Raw genomic sequence first — 19,427 nt, forward strand, 5'->3', positions numbered from 1 at the left:
TTTGTCCTCCTCCTCACTCCCATTCCCAACCCAGTGTCTTCTACGTGTTCTACGAGCAGTACCTGACCATCGTGGAGGACACTGTCATGAGCCTGGGACTCTCTCTGTCAGCTATTTTTGTTGTCATGGTAGTCTTGCTGGACATTTGGTCGGCTCTACTGGCATGCCTCACCATCACCATGATAATCGTGGACATGTTTGGGGTCATGTGGATGTGGGGAGTTAGTCTGAATGCAGTCTCTCTTGTGAATCTTGTGATGGTGAGGCCCTTCATGTGATCCTCACCAACCACTCCTTTTCCCCATTGATTGGATTTAATTTTGATTTACATTTGGCTCTTCCATCCCTCGTGCATTTCAGAGCGTGGGGATTTCAGTCGAGTTCTGCAGTCATGTAGTTCGAGCGTTCGTTACGAGTGCTCAGGGAAACCGCCTGCAGCGTGCTCATCATGCTGTTGTACACACCGGCAGTTCGGTCAGTTGGGGTCACGGTTGCTTGTGGGCGAAATTTGAAGGGAGTGGGGGGCTGGGGGGGGGGGTAGTTATGAGATAATTATTGAGGTGCTTGAAATGTAAACTTTGATGTAACGATGTTCAATCTCTCTTCGTTAAAGTCTGCTTTCGGCTTGGGCCGTGAGTTCCAACCTTTGAAAGAGGTCTTCACCTTTGGTCACTGACCATGTTCCCTGCAGGTGTTTAGTGGGATCACGCTTACAAAGTTTTCTGGAATCGTGGTGCTCGCATTCTCCAAGTCACGGATCTTCGAGGTGTTCTATTTCCGCATGTACCTCTCTGTGGTCTTCCTCGGAGCTGCGCACGGGCTGATATTCCTGCCCGTCCTGCTCAGCTACATTGGTACATCAGGATGTCCTTATGCTCCTTTTGGAATACCAATGAGTCACGTGATTGGTTTCTTTAAAATTCTGTCTGTCCCATTTGACTCATTATTTTGCTCGTTTACTGTTATCTCGATTTTCTTAACTTCCCTCAATTTAGTCACCTGTTTTTCTCAGGTCGCATCTGGTACATTTGCCATTGGTATTTGTACTTGCCATGGGGACCGCAAGGCTAACCCCTGCTCTAGCAGGGAAAATGGCCTTAAAATGCCGTTGTTGTAAAGCATTTTCGTGCCGGTTTAATTTATTTTTGTCATGCACCTGCTCATGGTGAGCGGGTGTGCCCTTATTGGGCACAGGTCGCATCTGGTACATTTGTCCCTTATTGGTACATTTGTCCCATACACAAACTCAATCCAAGCCCCCTTATTGGGCACACCAGCCTTTGGGAGCTTCTTTGGCTGTTGGAGGCTTGGATTAAGGGTGCGCAATTAACGCGTTTAGGCCCTTAGAGGTTACCAGTTAATTTGCAGTTCTTGTTGCAACCACCAAGTCGACTGTGCAAAGCAAACCAGGCCAGTAACTTCACCAAAAATATCCTGCATTAGTCCGCTGTGTTTCAGCCAAGTCATCCAGGTTGATTTCCATGTCTTCTGCGTTGCGATTTGTGGGGGTGGGGAGCAGGGTGGGGGATTGGAACCTCGGATTCCTCGAGTAAATACTTTGTACAAACCCTGCCGTGTACCAAGTATTTCCCTGGCATAGCATAGTCTCACCTTTTAACCAAAGATGAGCTTTTGTTGATGCTGAGAACCTGAAACAGTTTTTGTTAACTCTATGGAGACCAAATCTTGCTCGTTTTCTCACTGCCATCAAACTGACGCTCGGTGCGATGCCATTATTTAATGATTCGGGCCGAGTGGCAGTCATGTGGTGAAGAGAGTAGGCCAACTGAGTGCATTTGGAGTAGCTGACACTTTGATGTCCCACAAGACAAACAGCTGTTTTTTTTTAATGTGTAACAAACTTTTCTGACTTTAAAATTAATTGTGTGTGGTGTGTGGTGTGTGGTGTGTGGTGTGTGGTGTGTGTGTGTGTGTACAAAATTAGCATTAATATATTTATCGCATGCCGTATGTGATGTTTCTGCCAGGCCCTCCCACACGCAAAGCCACTGTTGTGGTGCACCATTACTCAAAGCAGAGAGAAGGAGACCCTCTGGACCGCAATGAACCTCAGGCCTCCGTCGGTGGCTGGTACTGAGCCTGGCTCTTGTCGTTGCCACGGTGCAAAAGACATTTGGCAAGGCTCTTGCAAAACAAATGTGCTGATGTGAAGACCACGTGATGTCGGTTCAATGTTTGGGTACTGATGGACTTCTTCTTTTTTTTTTTGCTGCTGCTTTTCCATTACAATCACTTTTGTACGTGGCGAAGCTCTGGGAACAATAAGGCAAGTGCAGCGGAGAAACCAAAATGCATAGTGACCGTAAGGAAGCAAAACAAGGGACTCTCGGACTTCAAGTGCACATCGGACCTCAAACTAGCTGAGCCTTTGTGTGTCGTTTTGAAATCGTAGCATCACTCGAAGGATATACCTTCCCACCTGAACCCCTAAATTTTGTACCGGGTTCCCCACTCCCTCCCCTTTCCATAAATGTTGGCTTTTGTCATCTTTTAAATTCAAATGCTCAAGCAGTTTCTCCCCACCCCACCACCACCCAAGTGTTTCGGATGACGGGCCATTTTGTACGTTACCTGCTGTTTAAATGATTCTCTAACACGGTGATTTATTCATTGTTATCTAAAGATATTTTGCACAGTTTGTTTTTAAAGTTATTCTGAAGCCGTTCCACTGGATGTAACGATGTACCTTCTGAGCAATGCAGTTCCTCTATTGGTTTGACCTCGTCCACCTTTAAATGTCAGTGTGGTTTTACAATGTCGCCGCCATCGTTGCAGTGTTGTTTGAATGACGTGGTGCATGGGATGTTTGTTCTTGGATGTGCTTACCTTTCATTTTATACACCTTCAGTTGTAATGCTTGAATACATTGCTTTTGATTCTGATCGAGATCAAGTGTCGGGTTTGATTTTTAATGGCGGCAGGTGTAAACGCTTGCTCATCTGTAATTTGGTGTCCCCCCCCCACTGAAGTGGTTTTCATTTGCAGAATGTTCTAAAAAAAAAAAAAAAAACGTTCATGAAGATTTGCGAACATCGAGTTTCAGTGGGAATTGATCACTGACCGGTCTCCGCCGATCGGACGGTCCTTGTGTGTACTCTTCAGGATCCTGGGTTTATACCTGGGGCTTGGTCCGGCTTCGGCTCTAATTTGTTTTCACAAAATTTTCAATGTAAATAAGGAAACTTTGTCACTGGGTTTGTATTTGTAAATGTAAAACCAACGAATTTCTGGGATCTATTTGAAGGTGAGTGTGGGGGTGGGGGGGGGGGACCCTCCCCCCCCAAGCAGCTTCTCTCCCACAAAGCGGAAACTCCCGTGCTGATCGAGCTCCGGATGGAAATTGCTTCTTTGTTGCTCTAATGCTTTCTCTGCTGTGTCCTGGAAAGGGCGTCCATCTTTATCTGGAGGATAACGACCTGCCGTCTTTTCTCTGCCATTCCAAAGCACATTCGTGCGTGGATCTCGCGGCGTTTCTGATGAATCTCTGACTCAGAATTAACATTTTTCCCATTGGATTGAGCTCTGCACCAAGCGAGACCTGCTTCGTCCCGGTTGGGTGTTACTTTTGGATTTTGCTTTGCTTCCATGTCGCAGGCTCTGCTGACTATTTTCATGTTTAACTAGAACATTCGAGCGCATACCTCCGCCAGGCTGAACAGTTTACATTTCGTATTCCACCGATAGGCCGGATTCTAGACCTGAACCAAAACCTAATCTTGTTGTTGTCGCCTAACCTAACCAACCCACCTAGTTTTGTCGTAGCTTGTCCACAACCTTTTGAGATATCAACTCCTTGCATGTATAGATCGTATGTTTTATGATAAACCCTCACCTTGTTACCATTCTTGACCCATACCTCCACTCGTTAATTTATCTTCTCAACTTTGTATCAAAGGGTAGAAGCTCATGGAGCTAAAGGACAGCACTGTAGCTTCACCACCGAGCCCGGGGGGTAATTGACAAAACATAAAACAATTGTAGATGGCGGAAGATCCCACAGGTGGGCGTGAGCAGATTCAAACTCTCGTGCCCACTACCCCGTCATGGTCTCTTCCTTCTCGACCTCAGCTTTCGTGAGACCCTCTGCGCTTTCACCTGCAGCTCCTGTTTTTGTCCAGCTGTTGATTCTTTCCTCCACCCCCTTCCATTACCCTGAATATAAACGGTGAATTTTCTTATTTTTAATCTATTATAACTGCTGGTGCCCCGGATGTGAAATTAATGAATTGATTGTTTTTTGTATTTGGCACAGTACGGTTTTTTTTTTTTTTTTTTACCACTTTTTTTGTTTGTACCACAGGTTTTTCGACCTGCCCCTTTCTCCCCTGGTACTTACTAAACCACCATTTAAATATATTTATTTTATTTTTTCCTCCTGCTGAAAACTGCAAATTTCCGAGCTGTCAGAGGTGGCCCGGACTTTGGGAATTCAATTTTTCATCAACATTGCGAATATAAAGTATGCGAGGTTGGCTGATGTTTTGCCCTTCACCTCATTTTTTTAAGGTCATCGCCTAATTTTTTTTTTTTTGTTTGTTTGCACTATAACGAAGTTTGCTTGAAGGAACGACATTACCCTCGTGAATCTCGATGACCACTAACGAGCCGCATTTAAGCTTCATTTACATTGTACCCCTCTGGCTTAAAGGCTGAGGTCTTGCTCCCCATGGCATATTAAACCATCATTGAAATGTTTTTTTTTTTGTTTGTTTGTTTTTCCCGGTCTGCCAATGTCTGAAGACTTTTGGATTTAAAATTTGCATCAATAATTGGAAGACAAAGTACATGAGTTCACTTTTTTGACCTTGACCTAATTTAAAATTGACCCAGTTTTAGCATTTTTCACAAACTCAACCAAGGTTTCCCTGATCAGAACGAAATTGCCCTCTAGCTATGAGCAAGCCAAATTTAAACTTTATTTACGTTTCTCCGGGTTAAAGGTCAAATGGCGGTCAAAGAATAAGATTTTAAAAATTATTATTTTGCTAATGTAGAATTTCAGACCGCTCGGCCTTCCACGATGTTCTTGCATCATACTAGTTTATGCACCTGCATTAACGTTGGGATCTGATATTTGATTAGTGTCCTTGACCTACCTTTTCCAGATTGACCTAATTAACTAACAAAAAAAAACCTATTTGATCATAACTTGAATAATTTCCTCCGACTTTCTTGAGTTTTATGGATAGATTCGAGATGGTGACACTTAAATTATGCTTTATCCCTAAATGTCAAAGGTCAAATGATGGTCCAAAAAAAAAAAAGAAGCTATAATTGGATCACAGGGCAAGTCAGAGGTGATCAAGGGTAACCTCCCTCTTGCCAATGAAAATGTTTGTTTTTTTTTGGGGGGGGGGGGGGGGGGTTACAATGTCTAAATGGGTAAAAAAAAAACTTTGAATAATAGTTGGTGGTGTTTGGTGTACCATTTCATTATTCATCTGCTATTAACTATATCTTACCAGTGTGGATCGTTCCAAGGGGAGACGATAGGTAATCTCGCTAAGCGGACCATTATCGCGATAACTTGCGCAGACAATAAATAACTGCAGCCCCACCGAATATCATCGCACTCTTCCACCTTCACTTTCATCCTTGTGTCCAAATGAGAACGACCGATGAATGATTGAGGTAGTTTGCGTAGGCACAGGGACGTTCGTTCTTCGTTCCTTCGCTCCACCGGCTCCGTGTCAGCACCTCGGACGGCGCCCTTACAATTGGCGTCTTCCTCCGTACGAGGCGTGAATCCCCCCCAAACCTCGCTCGTCTGGCCCCCTTCTCCCTCCCCCAACCAACACTCACCATTCATTGCGTTTTCCTCCGAGATTAAAAGGCGCCTTTTACGGAAAGAGGCGAGATGTTATCGAGGCGATTTTGTAGCATCAAGTTGTATAAACGATGTAAAATATTCGGTTGTAAAATTCGTTCCTCATGATTTGAAAGTCCCTTTTTCTTTCTCTCTCAAAACGAATGAATCCCTTTTGTCCGAGCTTTGAGCGGTGTATATATTTGACAAAATTCTCTATGGTTGTAATGAACATCCATATAAAATAAAACTTTCATGACGAATCTGCAAATAAATGCTAAGAGTTAAACGTAAACTGTTGGGGAAACTGAAGAAACATTTAACAAAATAATGTGTCATGATAACAGTTACCTCAGAAGACCAACCACTCCCCCCCCCCCCCCCCCTGACTTTTCACCTTCTTCAGTTTGCCCTCTTCCTTTCGCCTTCCTCCCCACCTCCCCACGTTCCTTCCCACGCCATATCCGCGCCTCGTTAGCAGCCGGGGCCTCGGACGGCACGGCGCGGGTGAGAGGGCCAAGGGGGGCACCGCTCGAAGGGTGCTAGACCCGGAGCGGAGCATGTGCTAGTAGCGGCGGGGGGCGGGGGGGGGGGGGTCTCACACTGCGCGCTGCGAGCCCCCATACCCCGCGCGCGTCCCTCATTGTAATGCTGCTGGCGGCTCTCCGGACCGATCTGCACGTGGAGCTCAAGCTCGCACACGCTCGTCCTCTGAAGTGCACTCGACGGTCATGCCTCATGCTGTGATCCGCTTCCTCTTCCTCCCCCCCCCCTCCATGCTCCCCGACCACCTCACCCTGGAATCGCTGCAGATCCCCAGCAATGCTAAACGGATCATTTCGATGAATGACGTCCGGCCCGCGGGGCGTGGATGGTGGAGAGGGGAGAAAGGGAGGGCGCACCGATAGAGAAGGGATGGGGAGGGCTGGAGGATGATGCGCTGGCAAAGGGAGTAGCTTTGGATGGGCTCGTTGCACGTCCGAGATGTTCCATCATTACATTTACAGAGTCCGGGTCCCCTCCTCTCACAGGGTCTTGCTGCGCGTGTGATCCGCAGATCCCGGTGATTCGAGACGAGCAGACCTGCACATGCTTCGCGGTCCATCGCCGGAGACTTGATGTAAGCACGTGGCAAAAGCCGCCAGGGTCTACCTTTGATGCTAATAACATATTGTGTGTGTGAACCGAGCCCGAGCCGAGCCACGACCGCGCCGAGCCAAAGGCAGCCGGCTGTGGTTCTTCTTCTTCATTTTAATTCCGTGCATAATGAATCCCGCGGGCGCCGCTGTATCGTTTGCTCTTCAAAGGAACTTCACGGGGTGTTTGCCAATACACGTTTTGTTATAACGCCAAAGCAAACGGCTACTTGCATTATTTATGCAACTCCTGTAGATTGTATAATTTTAGGAGTTACGTCATAACAATATGATGTAACCAACGCGATTTGACACCTTTGACCTCTTTATCATGCAGGCTGCATACCTGAACCACCTTTAGAGGCCATTTTTCCTCGCAGAACGGCGGTTGGCCTTTTTTGGGCACCGTGGTCCAATTTTTGAAGCAATGTTTTATGACCGGATGACCTTCCTGCCGCCAACCCTGTTAAGTGTTAGTCGCCTCTTGCGACACACAGGGAATTACCAGTGAGCTGATACTCAATTTGGAGACCTCAGAAGGATGACAGGCTGAGTCAACCCCCCTGGCGTTAATTCAGCGATCGACCGGGATTCGAACCCAGGATCCTAGGATCCCAAGCCGGCACCCTAACCGCTAAGCCAACAAACCCAGGATCCTAGGATCCCAAGGCAGCACCCGAACCACGAAGCCAACAAACCCAGGATCCGAGGATGATCCCAAGCCGCACCCTAACCGCTAGGCCAACAAACCCAGGATCCTAGGATCCCAAGCCGGCACCCTAACCGCTAAGCCATCAAACCCAGGATCCTAGGATCCCAAGCCGGCACCCTAACCGCTAAGCCAACAAACCCAGGATCCTAGGATCCCAAGCTGGCACCCTAACCGCTAAGCCAACAAACCCAGGATCCTAGGATCCCAAGGCAGCACCCGAACCACTAAGCCAACAAACCCAGGATCCGAGGATGATCCCAAGCCGCAGCTTAACCGCTAAGCCAACAAACCCAGGATCCTAGGATCCCAAGCCGGCACCCAAACCGCTAAGCCAACAAACCCAGGATCCTAGGATCCCAAGCCGGCACCCTAACCACGAAGTCAACAAACCCAGGATCCTAGGATCCTAGGATCCCAAGCGGCACCCTAACCGCTAAGCCAACGAACCCAGGATCCTAGGATCCCAAGCCAAAGCTTAACCACTAAGCCAACAAACCCAGGATCCTAGGATCCCAAGCCGGCACCCTAACCACTAAGCCAACAAACCCAGGATCCTTGGATCCCAAACCAGCACCCTAACCGCTAAGCCAACAAACCCAGGATCCTAGGATCCCAAGCCGGCACCCTAACCGCTAAGCCAACAAACCCAGGATCCGAGGATCCCAAGCCGGCACCCTAACTGCTAAGCCAACAAACCCAGGATCCGAGGATCCCAAGCCGGCACCCTAACCGCTAAGCCAACAAACCCAGGATCCTAGGATCCCAAACCAGCACCCTAACCGCTAAGCCAACAAACCCAGGATCCTAGGATCCCAAGCCGGCACCCTAACCGCTAAGCCAACAAACCCAGGATCCGAGGATCCCAAGCCGGCACCCTAACTGCTAAGCCAACAAACCCAGGATCCTAGGATCCCAAGCCGGCACCCTAACCACGAAGTCAACAAACCCAGGATCCTAGGATCCTAGGATCCCAAGCGGCACCCTAACCGCTAAGCCAACGAACCCAGGATCCTAGGATCCCAAGCCAAAGCTTAACCACTAAGCCAACAAACCCAGGATCCTAGGATCCCAAGCCGGCACCCTAACCACTAAGCCAACAAACCCAGGATCCTTGGATCCCAAACCAGCACCCTAACCGCTAAGCCAACAAACCCAGGATCCTAGGATCCCAAGCCGGCACCCTAACCGCTAAGCCAACAAACCCAGGATCCGAGGATCCCAAGCCGGCACCCTAACTGCTAAGCCAACAAACCCAGGATCCGAGGATCCCAAGCCGGCACCCTAACCGCTAAGCCAACAAACCCAGGATCCTAGGATCCCAAGCCGGCACCCTAGCCGCTAAGCCAACAAACCCAGGATCCTAGGATCCCAAGCCGGCACCCTAGCCGCTAAGCCAACAAACCCAGGATCATAGGATCCCAAGCCGGCACCCTAACCGCTAAGCCAACGAACCCAGGATCCCAAACCGCACCCTAACCGCTAAGCCAACAAACCCAGGATCCGAGGATCCCAAGCCGGCACCCTAACCGCTAAGCCAACAAACCCAGGATCCGAGGATCCCAAGCCGGCACCCTAACCGCTAAGCCAACAAACCCAGGATCCTAGGATCCCAAGCCGGCACCCTAGCTGCTAAGCCAACAAACCCAGGATCCTAGGATCCCAAGCCGGCACCCTAACCGCTAAGCCAACAAACCCAGGATCCTAGGATCCTAAGCCGGCACCTTAACCGCTAAGCCAACAAACCCAGGATCCTAGGATCCCAAGCCGGCACCCTAACCGCTAAGCCAACAAACCTAGGATCCCAAGCCGCACCCTAACCGCTAAGCCAAGAAACCCAGGATCCTAGGATCCCAAGCCGCACCCTAACCGCTAAGCCAACGAACCCAGGATCCTAGGATCCCAAGCCAGCACCCTAACCGCTAAGCCAACAAACCCAGGATCCTAGGATCCCAAGCCGGCACCCTAACCGCTAAGCCAACAAACCCAGGATCCTAGGATCCCAAGCTGCACCCTAACCGCTAAGCCAACAAATCCAGGATCCTAGGATCCCAAGCCGGCACCCTAACCGCTAAGCCAACAAACCCAGGATCCTAGGATCCCAAGCCGCACCCTAACCGCTAAGCCAACAAACCCAGGATCCTAGGATCCCAAGCCGGCACCCTAACCGCTAAGCCAGGCTGCATACCTGGCAGGTGTGTATTCTGCTTGAGCGTTGCCAATTTTTCTGGAGAACTCCCAAGGGTTGTGTGTGTTCTTGTGGAGTGTAGAGCTCCTGCGGACAGATCCTGCTCATTCGGTCAGTGTCTGCCTTTACAGGTGTCGTGACATCTGGTATACAAGGTAGAGCTAACTGTTCCACAGACAAACCGAGGGACATCCACGTTGGACATTGCACGCCATTGGGTCATCTCATGTTGAGGATGAATGCATTGCTTTGAATTGGTGGATTATGGTGTGCGAAGGTCTTCCTTGCACGGCATGATGTGCATCTCTATTGTAAGAGGTGTGTGAAGGAGAGACCCGAGTGTTGTGCAGGCCTTGGGTTTGGGCTTCATGGAGCAAGGTAATGCAATCTCTGCTCCACTGGAACACATTTATCCAGAGCACCAGATGATCCAATGGTGTGCGATGTCCAGCGCTGCTCTCGCTCGCTTAGTGTGTGCGATAGTCGCGCTGTTGGCATGGCTTGTGGTCCTGATGTGGTGCATTTAATGAATATTGAACAGCATCTCATTTCGCATGCCGCCTAGATCCGGCCCACAGGTCTTGGTCTGCTGTGCCGCGCACCGTTTCGAGTATTGCTTTCCTTCATCTTGCTCTGCGGCTTTAACATTGACCCTTCATGCCAATCATGTTCAATCCCCTTTAACAAGCACCCCCTCCACCACTCGCCCCTTTTATTTTTGATTTATTTTGAAAGGCATCAAAACGTCACCGCGATGCACGAGTCGGTTGATTTTGCATTTATGAATGAATGGCCCATCGGCATCAGAGCTGGCTGTTCAGCGGTTGCCCTGGAAACGGGTACTGAAGGGAATCGGTGCGGAACAGAGGGTGCACATGCTTCCTGCCTTCGCTCCTTCCACAACTCATCTTCCTTACTTAAAGCTCTCCAAGCTCCCACCTGAGCGATTCGGGCGTGTTACCACGCAGAAGGTACCATCAGGTGCCATCAAAGGTCAATGACACGTAGGTCGTGGATTGTTAACCAGACTGGTTTCCCTCTCGGATGACCTCGATTTAACGTTCAGCCCTATCGAGTATCGTCCCATTAGATTGTACATTGTTGGCTTGGGCTTGTGTTTCCGCCGAGTAAGGTAACCCCATCATAAACGCCTTGTGGCCTGCCCGGGAGAGCTACCCAAACATGTGTCGGAGTTGTGGATGCGTGGTCTTTAATCCGGCGATATTACTCCCATCGTTCATCCCGGATGCTCCTGTGGGTGCAGCTGCAGGCGGGAATCTGGATGGGGCTACGAATAGTGCTGCTTGTACTCTGGTGAACGACGTGCTTTAGATCGACGACGTGACATGTCCTAGGTGGATGACATCACGTGACATGACGTGCTCTAGGTGGACGACGTGGCCTGCTCTAAGTGGACGACCTGGCCTGCTCTAGGTGGACGACGTGCCTTGCTCTCGGTGGACGACGTGGCCTGCTCTAGGTGGACGACGTGGCCTGCTCTAGCTGGACGACGTGGCCTGCTCTAGCTGGACGACGTGGCCTGCTCTAGCTGGATGACGTGGCCTGCTCTAGGTGGACGACGTGGCCTGCTCTCGGTGGACGACGTGGCCTGCTCTCGGTGGACGACGTGGCCTGCTCTAGCTGGACGACGTGGCCTGCCCTAGCTGGACGACGTGGCCTGCCCTAGCTGGACGACGTGGCCTGCCCTAGCTGGACGACGTGGCCTGCCCTAGCTGGACGACGTGGCCTGCCCTAGCTGGACGACGTGGCCTGCCCTAGCTGGACGACGTGGCCTGCCCTAGCTGGACGACGTGGCCTGCCCTAGCTGGACGACGTGGCCTGCCCTAGCTGGACGACGTGGCCTGCCCTAGCTGGACGACGTGGCCTGCCCTAGCTGGACGACGTGGCCTGCCCTAGCTGGACGACGTGGCCTGCCCTAGCTGGACGACGTGGCCTGCCCTAGCTGGACGACGTGGCCTGCCCTAGCTGGACGACGTGGCCTGCCCTAGCTGGACGACGTGGCCTGCCCTAGCTGGACGACGTGGCCTGCCCTAGCTGGACGACGTGGCCTGCTCTAGCTGGACGACATGGCCTGCTCTGGCATTATTTTTTATTTTATATAAATTTAATTATTATTGGTATTTCTCCGCCATATTTTGAGACGTTTTACTTCGAGCCCATTACTCCAACAAACACAAAACTTCCCAGGGTTTCTCAAATTCAGATTTCATGCACATCCTTCATTGAACCTTATTGGTTCCAAAGACTCGGCAACCAAATAAATTGGAAGATCTCCACAACTGCTGATTCGATCGATTTGAAACTTCACATTCGTCATCGATGCAGCATGACACTTAGGATTTGCAAAAGAGAAGAAACAAAATGGCCGGCATGGGCCAATCCAAAAGCGGGAAGATGATAGATTTGGATAGACAAAACTTATATATTGTAGCGGTTACCGGAAGCATGGCACAATTACCTTGCACCGGCCGATGACGCGAGCGGTCACTTGTCCAGACTCGCCCGGGCATGTCCAGACTTGCCTTTCCCGGGCGAACACTTGGCTTACCTATTTGCATACCACGCCCCGCCTGAGAGGCGTGGCTTTTGTGTGTTGAATTTTGCGTATAAATTGCCGCCCGTTCGATGGGCTGATTCAGTGCTTTTGAGTTCTTTCGTGTTGAGCTAAACTAAATAGCTCAGTGAAACTTCGTTCCTGGTGTCGTCCATTTTGTCCGGCTTTATCGTGTGAGCACAGCTCCCACAATTGGTGACCCCTTTTCGAGAACACGGCGATTGAGTCATCTGTAGCTTTGAAGCTCCCTGGCTTCTGGGAGTCACACGCGGCCGTCTGGTTCGCCCAGGCAGATTCTCTCTTCGCCCTGCGGAACATTACAGAGGACACGACGCGCTACCACCATGTGGTCTCCGCGCTCAACGCCTCCACTGCTGCCCGGGTCCTGAGCTTCCTACAGAACCCGCCGAACGCCAACAAATACGGCGCGCTCAAAGGCCTACTCCTCGGTGCGTTTGGACTCACTGAGACCGAACGCGCGCGACAACTACTCGACCTCCCGGAGCTGGGCGAGGCCCGTCCATCCGAACGCATGGACCACATGCTTGCTCTTCTCGGTGACCACAGCCCGGACTTCCTGTTCCGCGAGCTGTTCCTCCGGCGGCTACCCGGCCAGGTACGGTTAGCTTTGGCTAACTCGCCCATCACGGACCCTCTCGCCCTGGCCAAGGAGGCCGATAAATTTTTCTCGGCCAGGCGACACGTCGGAGCGGCCGCCTGGAACCCTGGGCCGACCGAGGCAATGCCCGCGCCACCACCGGCCGAGTCAGCGCCACTGGCGGCAGCGGCCGCCGCGACGCCCCGTCAACCGAACCCGACGCGACCGCCGGAGCCTCCACCAGAGCGGACCATGTGCTATTACCACGCCAGGTTCGGGCAGAAGGCCAGAACATGCCGCCCACCGTGCTCTATTGGCAGGTCGGGAAACGACCAGGCCGGCGCTCGCTGCCTGCCATGAGCGTCGGCCATTGAGGCAGCCTTCTGTTTATTACGGACACAGCGTCCGGGCGGCGTTTTTTGTGCAACACCGGCGCTCAGCTGAGCGTGATACCCGCCTCGGTGGAGGAGAAACAGGCCGCGCTTTGCAGCCCCGCCTTGGTCACCGCAAACGGCTCCTTCATCCGCACCTTCGGTTCGCGCAGCGTCGCATTCTGCTTTGGGGGCCAGCGCTTCAGGTGGGACTTCATCACGGCGAACGTGCCCATGGCCTTGCTGGGTGCAGATTTTCTTTGCGCGCATGGGCTTTTGGTCGACGTCAAACGGCGTCGGCTCATCAACACGGAGACCTTCAGCTCGCTCGCTTGCTCATTGAGCGGCTCCGCTCCGACCAAGCGAGCCTGCCGCGGACGATTTCACCTGCCTACTCGCCGAGTTTCCCGCCCTCATGCAGCCGACGTTTTCGGCCGTCGCCGTCAAGCACGGCGTCGAACACCACATCCCGACCACAGGTCCACCGGTCTACGCCAGGGCTCGTCGCCTCGACCCGGCCAAACTCGCCGTGGCGAAGGCGGAATTCGACGCGCTGGAGCGATTGGGCATTGTGCGGCGCTCGAATAGCGCGTGGGCCTCGCCCCTGCACATCGTGCCCAAACCGGGTGGCGGATGGCGACCATGCGGCAATTACCGCCGCCTCAACGATGCCACCACCCCCGACCGGTACCCGATACCACATGTACAGGACTTTTCCGCCCGTTTAGCGGGGCGGGTGATCTTTTCCAAGGTCGACCTCATTCGGGGCTACCACCAGGTACCCGTCCGGCCGGCCGACGTGCCGAAGACAGCGGTAATTACACCTTTTGGCCTCTTCGAGTTCCTTTGCATGCCGTTCGGCCTTAAGAACGCGGCCTAGGCCTTCCAGCGGCTGATGCACAGCGTGCTGCGCGACCTCACCTTTCTTTTCGTCGACCTGGATGGCATTCTCGTCGCCAGCACTTCCCGGGCAGAGCACCTCATCCACCTGCGCACGCTTTTTGAGCGCCTCGGCCAGCACGGCCTCATCATCAACCCGGCGAAATGCCAGTTTGGCGTAACGGCCGTCGACTTCCTGGGGCACCGCATCACGAAGCGCGGGGCCGTCCCGCTGCCGACCAAGGTGGAGGCAGTCACAAGTTTCCCGCGCCCCCGCTCCATCAAGGCCCTGCAGGAATTTTTGGGGATAGTAAATTTCTACCACCGGTTCGCGCCTCGCGCCGCCCAACTCATGCGCTCCCTGTACGAAGCCCTCCGCGGCAAGCCGGCCAAGCATGACATCGCCTGGACCAAAGAGATGGACGAGGCGTTCATGGGCGCTAAGCTGGCCCTCGCCAACGCGACCATGCTGGCGCACCCGGCGCTCGACGCACCCATCGCCCTCACCACGGACGCTTCCGACTACGCGGTGGGCGCCATGCATGAACAGTGGGTGAACGGGGCTTGGCAACCGCTGGCCTTCTTCAGCCGGCAGCTTCGCCCTAACGAGCGCAAGTATAGCGCTTTCGACCGCGAGCTCCTCGGCCTTTACCTGGCCGTTCGCCATTTCCGCCATCTTTTAGAGGGCCGCCCGTTCACGGCTTTTGTGGACCACAAACCCCTGGTCTTCGCCATGGCCAAGGTTCCGGAGCCGTGGTCGGCCCGCCAGCAGCGCCACCTCTACGCCGTGTCTGAATTTACGACGGACATCCGGCACGTCGCAGGCAAGGACAACGCTGTGGCCGATTGCCTCTCCCGGTCCGGCGCGAACGCCGTCCACCTGGGTGTGGACTTCGCCCGCATGGTGGCCTACCAGACCACCGACCCCACGGTGCAAGTCCTCCGGACAGCGGACACAGGCCTGCGGTTGGCCGACGTCCCCTTCGAGGACACAGGCATGGTTCTCCTGTGCGACGTTTGCCTGGGCCAACCTCGCCCCATCATGCCCACTGGATGGCAGCGGCACTGACACCCTCCACGGCCTTTCCCACCCAGGCCGGAAGGCATCGCAGAAGCTCGTGGCAGCGAAGTTCATCTGGCACAGGCTCCGTAAAGATGTCCGTGACTGGGCCAACGCCTGTGTCGCCTGCCAGCGCGCGAAGGTCCACCGGCACACCCAGGCCCCGTTGGCACCGCGCGGCGCTTCGACCACATCAATGTGGACCTGGTGGGACCCCTTCCCTCCTCACGGGGCTTCACCCACCTCCTCACGATGGTGGACAGGACCACCAGGTGGCCGGAGGCCGTCCCGCTGGCATCAACAACATGCGCCGACGTGGCGCAGGCCTTCATTGGCACTTGGATTACCCGTTTCGGCGCCCCCTCGGACATCTCCGACAGAGGCCCGCAATTCACCTCCGAGCTTTGGGGCGCGGTCGCCCAGGCCTTGGGGGTCAAGCTTCACCGCACCACGGCCTACCACCCCCAAGCCAACGGCTTGAGCGAGCGGTTCCACCGCTCGATGAAGGCCGCTCTCAGGGCCAGCCTCCAGGATGACGGTTGGGCCGACAGGCTCCCGTGGGTCCTATTGGGCCTCCGAATGGCCCCTAAAGAGGACCTCCAAGCTTCCACCGCCGAGCTGGTCTACGGCCAGCCACTGCGCGTGCCGGGCGAATTCATCCCTGATGCCACCGGCCCCTGGTCCGCGGCTCGCCAACGCTCGGTCCTCCAGGAGGCCGCCAGGAGATTTGCCCATGTCCCACCATGGCTGCCCCCAACCCCACGTCCCCCCAGCACTTCGCACTGCGGAGTACGTTTTTATCCGGCACGACACACACCGAGGACCGCTCCAGCCGCCGTACGATGGACCTTTCCGGGTCCTGAAGAGGGACGACAAGTCGTTCATCGACATAGGCAGCAAGCCGGACCGCATCTCCGTGGACCGCCTCAAGCCGGCCCATTTGGACCTCGACCAACCTCCACGGTTGGCCCTTCCTCCACGACGGGGCCGTCCCCAGTCAACCAAGCCCCCCGCCTGACCATCCACAGCCACGCCACCTACCACCCCCACACGAATCGCCAGGGGTCGTTTCGGCCGGGTCATCAAGACTCCCCTCAAACTGACTCTCCCGGTGCATGTTAATTCTGGGGGGGGGGGGGGGGGCGCATGTAGCTGTTACCGGAAGCATGGCACAATTACCTTGCACCGGCCGATGACGCAACCGGCGAGCGGTCACTTGTCCGGATTCGCCCGGGCGTGTCCAGACTTGCCTTTCCCGGGCGAACACTTGGCTTACCTATTTGCATACCACGTCCCGCCTGAGAGGCGTGGCTTTTGTGTGTTGAACTTTACGTATAAATTGCCGCCCGTTCGATGGGCTGATTCAGTGCTTTTGAGTTCTTTCGTGTTGAGCTAAAATAAATAGCTCAGTGAAACTTCGTTGCTGGTGTCGTCCATTTTGTCCGGCTTTATCGTGCGAGCACAGCTCCCACAATATACTGTATGCGTTATGGAATAAAACAATTATGATTCGACCACTTGTCACCATATCCAATTAATGACTCCTTCACAACCAAGATGGTGTCCATAGGAAACCTAGACTCTAATGTTCATGGGAAAAAAACAGGTTGTTATCGGTTTGTAATACTGCCTTGAAAACTTTAGAGCTGCTATCATCTCTAGTATTAAAGCGTATTCGTGTGTCGATGATAAAGGCAATAAATAAAGCAGAAACACTGATGGTCCAAGAGGCCCAAGATGGAAGTTTCACAATGCCATATTGAACACTGCCCCCGAGGGGTCAACTATTTGGCGAAGTTTCTTCCTCTCTGCTGCAGGTTTTCTGTCTTTGTAAAGAGCTTTTGTTGTAAAAGTTTAGGGGAAAGATGATTTATTCTTGGGGGCGAGAGGAGGTGGAGTGAGAAGGAGGAATGAGGGGGTGGGGAGGGGGGGGGCGGGGTGAAGGTATAATCTCAGGGCATGTTCAATATATCAAAGTTTAATTGCCAGTGCAATACGAGTGGAAAGAGTAGTGGAGATAAGTCATCAAACGGAAACTTGAATTCTTATTTTATAACTGCACAACTGGGACAAAAATATCCAATATGGGTGAAAGTTGTGCGAGTTCCTCAAGAAGCTCCATTTGCTGTAAGACATGCGAACAAGTTTCGATATAACATAGGATTTTATACACAGAGATCGAGGCTCATGGAATTGTTGATTGACAGAGGGGTATATTTATGAAGCCATGGAGTGGAGGTAGTTGCCATGTAAGGTCTGACCGGAAAATATGCAAGGAAAAAACACACAGGTAGCATAAACCTAGTGGGCTGAGTGCCTGAGTATACAAGCAACATACATAGTAACTTCAGAAAGTATTCACACCCCTTGACGTTAGTCACATTTTGTTATGGTGCAGCCTGAATTTAAAATTGAATAAACTGAGATTTTTCATCACTGATCTCCACATAATATCCCATAATGTCAGTGGAATATTTTTTAGAATTTTGATAAATAAATTTTAAAAATGCAACACAAAAATATCTAAATTACATAAGTATTCAACCCGCTAAGTCAATATTTTATACTTTGTTGAAGCACCTTTAGTAGTGATTACAGCTTCAAATCTTGGGTATGTCTATCAGCTTTGCACATCTGGATTTGGGAAGTTCTCCTATTCTTCCTTGCAGATTTGCTCAAGATCTTAAGTTGGATGCGGAGCGTCGGTGAACAGCAATCTTCAAGTCTTTCCACAGATTTATCAATGGGATTAAAGTCTGGGTCAATGGGATTCAAGTCTGGGCTCTAGCTGGGCCACTCAAGGACTTATACGTTCTCGTTCTGAAGCCATTCCAGTGTTGCTTTGGCTGCATGCCTGTGATCATTGTCCTGTTGAAATGTAAATCTTCGCCACAGTCTAAGGTCTTTTGCACTCTGAAGCAGGTTCTCCTCAAGGATTTGCCTGTATTTGACTCAATTAATTGCTCCCTCTATCCTCACATGTCTCCCAGTCCCTGCCACTGCAACGCAACCCCATAGCATGATGCTGCCACCACAATGCTTCATGGGAGGGATGGTGTTAAAACGGGTGAGTTGTGCTCGATTTCAGCCAGATGTAGCGCTTTGCATTCAGGCCAAGGAGTTCAATTTTCGTCTCATCAGACCACAGAATATTTTGCCTCGTTCTGAGTTTTTCACGTGCCTTTTTGCAAATTGCAGGAATGCTATCATGTGACTTTTTCTCAGGAGTGGCTTCCGTCTAGCCACTCTCCCATAAAGCCGAGATTGGTGAAGTGCTGCAGAGACTGTTGTCCTTCCTGCAGGTTCTCCCATCTCAGCCAAGGAACCCTGGTTCTGTCAGTGGTCATTGGGCTACTGGTCACATCCCTGCCCAAGGTCCTTCTTGCCTGGTTGTTGACGGCCATTTCTAGGAAGGGTCTGGGTCGTTCCATATTCTTTCCATTTCCTAATGATAGAGTCCACTGTGCTCTTGGGAACTTTCAACGCTCTCGAAATTGTTTTATACCCTTCTCCAGATCTATGCCTCCTCACAATTCTGTCTTGGAGTTCTACGGATAGTTCCTTGGACCTCATGGAATAGTTTCTGCTCTAACTTGCACTATCAACTGGGGGACTTTATATAGAAAGGTGTGTTTCTTTCTAAATCATGTCCAATCAATTGAATTGGCCACAGGTGGACATATGTGGAACATATTGTTGTCATCTAAAGGATGATCAAAGGAAATTGGATGCAACTGAGCTCAATTTGATGTCATGGCAAAGGAGTTGAATATTTAATGATTAAAGATTTTTAAGCTTTTCGGTTTTTTTTTTTGGTTTTTTTGTATACAATATCGAGGCTCGTGTTGGAGCTAACATTGATCACAAAAAACTGACATAAAAACATATAATAAAGGGAGCGGGAGACTAGATGGGGATAGAGGGAAGCACACAAGTACAACAGTAGAGAACATGGACATCGGGAGATCTGTGGGAGGGAGAAGGCTTGGGGGAGGAGGAATGGGAAGGTGGGGGGGGGGGGGGGTGGGCGGTTGGGAGAGGTATAAAACACATGGACACTGCTAGGACTTCCAGGAAAGAAGTT

At 51.9% G+C, this 19,427-nt stretch overlaps 2 protein-coding genes across 3 annotated transcripts in view; both read left to right on the forward strand.

Moving 5' to 3' along the window:
• NPC1 (NPC intracellular cholesterol transporter 1) overlaps nt 1-2,907 on the forward strand; it is a 47,627-nt gene extending 44,720 nt beyond the window's left edge. For both annotated transcript variants that reach the window (XM_068107460.2, XM_068107461.2), the window contains 4 exons: nt 35-260; nt 361-474; nt 692-854; nt 1,989-2,907. In XM_068107460.2, coding sequence (XP_067963561.2) covers nt 35-260; nt 361-474; nt 692-854; nt 1,989-2,098 — 613 coding nt within the window. In that variant the 3' untranslated portion in view covers nt 2,099-2,907. The remainder of the gene's footprint in view (nt 1-34; nt 261-360; nt 475-691; nt 855-1,988) is intronic.
• A 3,962-nt stretch (nt 2,908-6,869) lies between these two features.
• Nucleotides 6,870-19,427, forward strand: part of LOC137422310 (disks large-associated protein 2-like) — a 152,482-nt gene continuing 139,924 nt past the window's right edge. Inside the window, exon 1 of the mRNA XM_068109062.2 lies at nt 6,870-6,947. The gene's annotated coding sequence lies outside the window, so the exon portion shown is untranslated. The remainder of the gene's footprint in view (nt 6,948-19,427) is intronic.

Source organism: Myxine glutinosa, chromosome 2, assembly GCF_964187855.1.
Source record: "Myxine glutinosa chromosome 2, kmMyxGlut1.1, whole genome shotgun sequence".
Lineage (NCBI taxonomy): Eukaryota > Metazoa > Chordata > Myxini > Myxiniformes > Myxinidae > Myxine > Myxine glutinosa.